General features: G+C 36.6%; 1 protein-coding gene across 1 annotated transcript in view; it reads left to right on the top strand.

Annotated features, from left to right (window-relative positions):
• The window catches only part of TAOK3 (TAO kinase 3), a 165136-nt gene that overhangs the window by 87230 nt on the left and 71038 nt on the right, over window positions 1-6868 (top strand). The window contains exon 3 of the mRNA XM_019649130.1: window positions 863-1079. Coding sequence (XP_019504675.1) covers window positions 960-1079 — 120 coding nt within the window. The 5' untranslated portion in view covers window positions 863-959. The remainder of the gene's footprint in view (window positions 1-862; window positions 1080-6868) is intronic.

Genomic DNA, 6868 nt, shown 5'->3' with positions numbered 1-6868 from the left:
CAGACAAGTTGCTGTTGTTTTGTTCTTCAGTCTAGTTGTGGAGGATGTTGCTTCACTGGCCCAAGTTGGCACCATCATTGCGCTCCTCCCAGGTGAGGCAGATCAGTCGCCAGCTTCTGGACGGCTGCTCACCGCGGCTGCTGGCTGCCGGCTACACTTGGTAGCGTATGGCAGCCCACTGCAGCAGGGGACTGCCACTTACGCCGTCGCCGGCAACCCATGGCAGCCCAGCTCCAGGTCGAGCTGTTGTTCAGCATCTTAGTTGTAGAGGGCAGTGTCACTGGCCCTCATATGTGGGATCCGAACCCGGGGCCCTCTGGCATCCCAAGCCAGTTCTTAACCAACGCGCCACTCGGCCGGCCCCCCCCCCCATGCATGTTTTTTTGTGAGCATATGCTTTTATTTCTATTGGCTGTATACCAAGGAGTGGAATTTCTAGGTCAAATGGTAACTCCGTGTTTAAGTTTTTGATGAACTGCCAATCTGTTTCCCAAAACGGCTGCGCTATTTTACATTCCCACCATCAGTATTGGTGAGTTTCGATTTCTCCACATCCTTACCAATACTTATTATCTGACTTTTTGATAATAGCCATCCTAGTGGATAAGAAATGGTATCTCATTGTGGTTTTAATTTTATTTCTCTAATGACTAATAATGTGGAGCATTTTTTTTATGTGACAATGGCCACTTGCATATCTTTGAAGAAATGCCTATTCAAATCCTTTGCCCATTTTTCTTCTGGGTCATTTGTCGTTTTATTATGGAGTTGTAAGACCAAGATGCTTTTTAACAATGATTTATATTGCCACCAGATAAAATGTGATAGAAATAAGTTAATGTCAAGCCTGATTTTTCTACAGGTACTAAAAATTGACTGAAAAAGAAAACTTTGTCAATGAGAGATACAGCTGACTGGGATATCAGAAGCAAAGCCTTGGCAAACACTGGTCGGTCACCATGCCTAAAGGGGTGCCAAAGGACCCGGAGGCTGCTGATCTGTTCTACAAAGATGACCCTGAAGAACTTTTCATTGGTCTGCATGAAATTGGACATGGAAGTTTTGGAGCAGTTTATTTTGTAAGTAATTGAAAAGAATCGTTAGGGTAGATCAGATTAAGAAAGTTTAACTTCTACATATTCTGTTACTTGTACAATACACTTGGCTTTCATGTTTATTCTACAAATTCTACAGTAGAGGCAAATAGTCATTGCTGAAAAGGCAGCTCCAGGATTCTAAGCATTATGCAAGTCAGTGGCATCTATATATATCAACTGACTCTGCTATCAAGATAGTTAACAAAAAAGTTACAAACTTGACAGTTGAGTCCTGTGCATTTCCACTACATGCCAACCTTTTTTCTGCCTCACAGCTTTTATACCGGGGGTGCCCAAAAATGTATACAAGTGGGTACTTTGGTCAACATTGCTCAAGCAGCAGTTTGCTGTCATCAGAAGTGTCTGGATGCTGATGGTAACCACTTTGAGCACCTCTTGTCATTGCTGAAGTCAAACATGACTTGTATTCATCTTTTGTTATTGGTACATATTGAGTATTATAATTTTAATACAGTTTTCCTTTCTTAAAATGTATACATTTTTTTGGCACCCTCTGTATATTGCTATTCCTCCTACCTAGAAAACTCGGCACATCCCTGTCCAACTCTTGCTTATCCTATGGCTTTCAGCGGAAGTGTTACATTTACAAGATAGCCTTTCCTGTTCAACCCACCAGCACTAAATTAAGACTTTCTTTCTGATCTCATAACATCCTGTGTTTGTACTTGGTTGCATTTACCGTGGTTGTAATTAACTAATTATGTGTGAGATTTTTTTATTTATCTATATCCCTCCTCATAACCAATAAAGCTCAGTGAGGACGGGGGTTATGTCTGTGTTGTTCATCGCTGTATCTAGGATAACATCTGACAATACTAGGAACTCAATACATCATGGATGGATAGGTAGATACATGGATGGATGGACAAATGGATGGCTACTCAGCCAGATGGACCGACAAAGATTTGTAGTAACAATCACATCAAGTCATTATTTTGGGTTAAGGGGTACAAGGCTTAGCCACCTAGAGTCAGTTTGAATTCCAAAAATGTGGTTATCGTCTGGTGCGGAGAATGAGAAATGACTGAAATACTAACATAGCTCATCCACCCGAAATTCATTACATAAAATATAGTTTTTTAAATTATTTAGATAACCTTCAAAGTTTGCTTTATCAAAGTAACAAACACTTCCTTAAGAGTCCATTAAAGCAAGCACCGTAATACTTAAGGACTAATTATTACCTATTTCTCCTCCAAACCTGTTATCAAATAATTTTTTTTTCTTAGACAATATTTGACTTTTCCTTTTAAGTGGTCCTTTATGTTTGGCCATCTGGGTAGGGCCTTCATTGTCCTTTCAAATGAGATTTTACCAATTGCATCTTTAGCTCATCTTTTTGTTTCTAGCCAAGACTTCAGCCTGAGTTTTCTATCAAGTCTTTCTCATCCGTTCATGTCTGTGCCCAGCACTACCGCCATTTCTCCCTTGTCCCCGTCTAATACTTGGCTCCCACTCAAGTACATTTTATCATTAAGCAACCTTCCATGGCTGAAGAGGGTGCTAGTTTTCTATTTAACACTCCCATGTTACTTTGGGCTTGGACTAGTACTTAAGGCCCAATCAAAATCCTGTCTTTCTCTTTCACAGAGATACTTTTTTAAAAAAGGATTTTTTAATTACAATATATCATACATACAGAAATGTGCCTAATACATACACACATATATTTAAATATATAATTTAAGTAATAATTAAAAGGTAAATCCCTTTATAACCACCAGCCAGGCCAAGAAATAGAATGTTGCTAGCACCCCGAAGCCCTTCTTACGTTAGGAGAATCCGCTATCCCGAATTTTATGGCAATTATTTTCTTATTTTTTTCTTTATATGTAATTCACTTACTTCTGTACCCCCTAACAATATAATTTAGTTTTGCCTAGTTTTGAACTCATTGAAAGTGGAAACATTCTGTGTATATTTGATTGTGATCTGTTTGTTTTGCTCAGGGATCCATTCTTCAATCATCTCTTCTTACTTTTCTTTTATTACTTTATCACTAATCCATCCTCTCAATCTCTCTTGGCCAGAGTTGGAGGGTAGTTCCAATCTCTATTGGACTCTTCTATTTTAAAAAGTGGCCAGACCTCTCTCAAAGTTCTCTTTTAAATGAATGTAATAAAGCAAGCATGCTTGAAAACTTACTAGCAAACCATTTGTACTAGGGGCAAAAGGAAACCTCCTTTGTCATAGGCTGCAGAAGACCTAATGATTTATTTGCTTTTGGGGCTAAGGCCTGCCTATTCAGCTAGTGTATGCCTTTTGACAATGAGGACTATTTCTAATACTTCTTTAACACTTGGAAGGCCAGTACCAATGCCCTGTTTACAGTAGGCACTAAATATATGTTATTTGTGGATAATGATAGACTGGAGAAATAAAAAAGATAGACCTGAGTGGCTTTGAAATTGAAACGTCATCATTAACTATATATTGCCCGTATAAAAAAGTGAGTAGTACGGCCCATGTGATCTCATAAGGCACTAAAAAGTAGATTAAGGGGAGTTAACTGACACTTGACTATAAAGCTTACAAAAAACTTTAACCTTTTACCTATAGTGGTCACATAGGTAGTATCTTAAAAATGGATTTTTCTCACTGAGCACAGTAATATTTATGCTGCTCATCCCTCACTGCTAATAGATCCTTCCTTTTGTTAGTCATGCCGTTATAACTAAAAAGGCTGTGGTCTGTTACTTGGATACCTGCAATCGCCTCCTTCCTAACTGATCTCCACGCATCCACCCTGGTCTCTCTCCAGTCTGTTGTCCACACCACAGTGAGTTTGGGGGCAGGAAAGTAAATGTGATCACATCACCTTATCACCACAAAGCCTTGAGGGGCTCTCCTCTGCTCTTAGGCTAAACTCAAAATCTTTACTGCAGCCAGCCTAGAAGGTCCTTTCTTCATCATGCGGTTCCTATCTATGCCTGAACTATGTTCCCTCCCATTCTCATTGCTCTAGCTATAATAGCTTTCTCTGGATCTTCTCTCATAGGATCTTTGTAGAAACTGTTCTCTCTTGGAGTGTTTCCCCTTCCATCTTCACCTTCTTAACTCCTGTTCATCCCTTAGCTCTCAGCTGAAGCCTCATTTCATCAGGGCAGCCTCGCCTGACCTCCCTGAGTCACATCCCCCCATTTCCTTGCTTTTCAAAGCAAAACATACCCTTCTGTAGAGCACAGTTGTAGTTTTACATTAGTTTGTTATGATTTTATTTTTGTTACTGTCTATCCCTACTAGAAGAGAGATAGGTATTGGTCATATTTACTCACAATTCTATCCTTAGCACTTAGCCAAATATCTGACAAATTTTGAACACCTAATATTTGTTGAATGAATAAGTGATGAAGAACTCAGAGAACTTGGTCTGCTGATTAATACTTTTCATGAGTCATAGTCATGCTAGCGAGCTGTGAAGACCAGTCTAGCAAGCCACATTTTTATACCTAAACACTATAATTCTGTTAGACTCTTTGTAGTTTACCGAATGATGCCAGAAAATATGTTTAAAGTGAATTGTAAACCTGCAAAGCTCTTAAAGAATTAATCTGCTGAGACTATACATTATATTCAGATAAAATTAAAACTATTAACGATGAAATATCTGTGTTTGGATTTATATAAGTAATTCAGAAATTAGCAGCATTAACAAATGAGATAGTAAGAAACTCTGTGTTAAAGAAAAATGAAAAAGAGCTGAGCATGTTTATTTGCGTAGTCACTTAAACAACTATAATGTTTCTAGGTTTCCAGTGTTGCCTGGTTGAACTCAGCATATAATCTGTAATCCACCTAAAGCAAATAATTTAGTGCTGTTCTTCTGATATAACACCTTTTAGTTTTAGTTGAGGCTTAATAACTAGGGCAAAAAGAAAAGCTTATGTTTAATTGCTACATTTCTTTATAAACTAGCAAAAAGTTGATAGTAATCTAAATGTAGTAGCTGGAAAATAGTTAATAAAATATCAGAACACATAATATGTTCTCAAAAACATTTTTTAAATCAGTCATCTTGCTTAAAGTTAATGAGACCATTAAGACTATTGTATTAAGTATGAATGTAAGTTTTTAAGAATAAAACTTAAAATGTTTAGAGGTTATAATAATTCATAATACAGTATGAAACACTGGAAAGCTGAGAACCCATTGATCGTTTCTTTGTACTAAAACATTGATTTTTTTTTTTAATTTCAGTTTCAGTTCTGAATTTTAACCAGTATAAAATTTCACTAAAAATTTTACATCTGAAAAAAAATCAACATGGAAATATTTTTCAAATTTCAAGTCTCTACTTCAGTATGTAGGCTCTTTAAGCTAGTATACTTACCAAGTTCTAAGTAATGATTACTCTGTAAATGTAAAGAAATATCTTTTAATTTGAGGGTGGTTCTTTTTTTCTGTCTCTGGTTCCAAGAAGCATTGATTATAAGTAACCCTAGTAAGCAATTACATAATGCAATTTGATTCCATTTGTGTGGCCCCATTTTTTTTTCTTTTTATAAAAATTAAGTTTGTTTTTAAAAAACCCAACTATAAGTTAAAATTCTTCATTGTTTGAGCATTCCCTAAACCAGTGGTTCTCAACCTGTGGGTCGCGACCCCTTTGTGGGTCGAACGACCCTTTCACAGTGGTCACCTAAGACCATTGGAAAACAAAAAGATGCTTACATTACGATTCATAACAGTAGCAAAATTACAGTTATAGAGTAGCAACGAAAATAATTTGATGGTTGGGGGTCACCACAACATGAGGAACTGTATTAAGGGGTCACGGCATCAGGAAGGTTGAGAACCGCTGCCCTAAACCTTTCTCAGGCTCCTTAAACTGCACAGTACATAGATTCATGCCCAAAATATCCACTTTTTAAATATAGCCCCTCTAACCCTTATTGCGCTAATGAGTTTACATCAACTTTTCTTTGTTGATATAAATTGGTCATATAAGCACAGTCTTAATGCTAAATTTTAAAAGCCAGCAAAGTGTGAGAGATTTTTGTTTTTCACAAGTCAGCCTATACCTTCTAAATGAGTAAAATATCTAAAAAATGCCTTTATGTGGAGTCCTACTGATTTGAAAACTATAACTAGTGGATACCTTGTTTTTATAATAGGTACTTTTGCCTAAGTACATGTAAAAATAAAATTTCTTTTTTAGTGTGTGTTCATTTTCTCTGCACTTTTGCATTCAGTAGGAACCTGGAGTTGAATTCATTTCATTAGTAAGTTATGGTTTATTGTTTGAATTTACAGTTTTTTTAATAAAAAAGAAACCATTGTTATATCTGAGGAGCTTGTTTAATTAGATATATTTCAGGAAATGATTATACACCTTTCTCTAACGTTGGTGACCTGATTGTATTGGTGAGCACCCAATCTTTTACCTCAAAATCATTGCTATTAGCTTCATTGGTCCACATTAAGAATCATATTCTGGAACCAAAATAGCTTACTTACATCAGGGGTATGATGCAGAGCCCTGTTATTAAAAGAAAGCCAGAATTAGATCATCTTCTAATGTCTTACATTTATTTTTCTGAAATTTTTTAGAAAATTATCTAGTTTTAAATATCTTAAATAAATAGGAGAAATGAATATTACTTGAGTTATTTATGGTTTTCAAGTGTGCTTTCAATGAACTGTTATATTTTGAATTTGGAGAAAATATACAGCGATAATTATGAACCAAGGCATACTTTATAGATGACTACACACACACACACACACACACACACACACACACACACACA

Source organism: Hipposideros armiger, unplaced genomic scaffold, assembly GCF_001890085.2.
Source record: "Hipposideros armiger isolate ML-2016 unplaced genomic scaffold, ASM189008v1 scaffold_129, whole genome shotgun sequence".
Taxonomy (NCBI): Eukaryota; Metazoa; Chordata; class Mammalia; order Chiroptera; family Hipposideridae; genus Hipposideros; species Hipposideros armiger.
The sequence above is the reverse complement of the archived record's forward strand: the minus strand, read 5'-3'. Positions and strand labels throughout refer to the sequence as shown.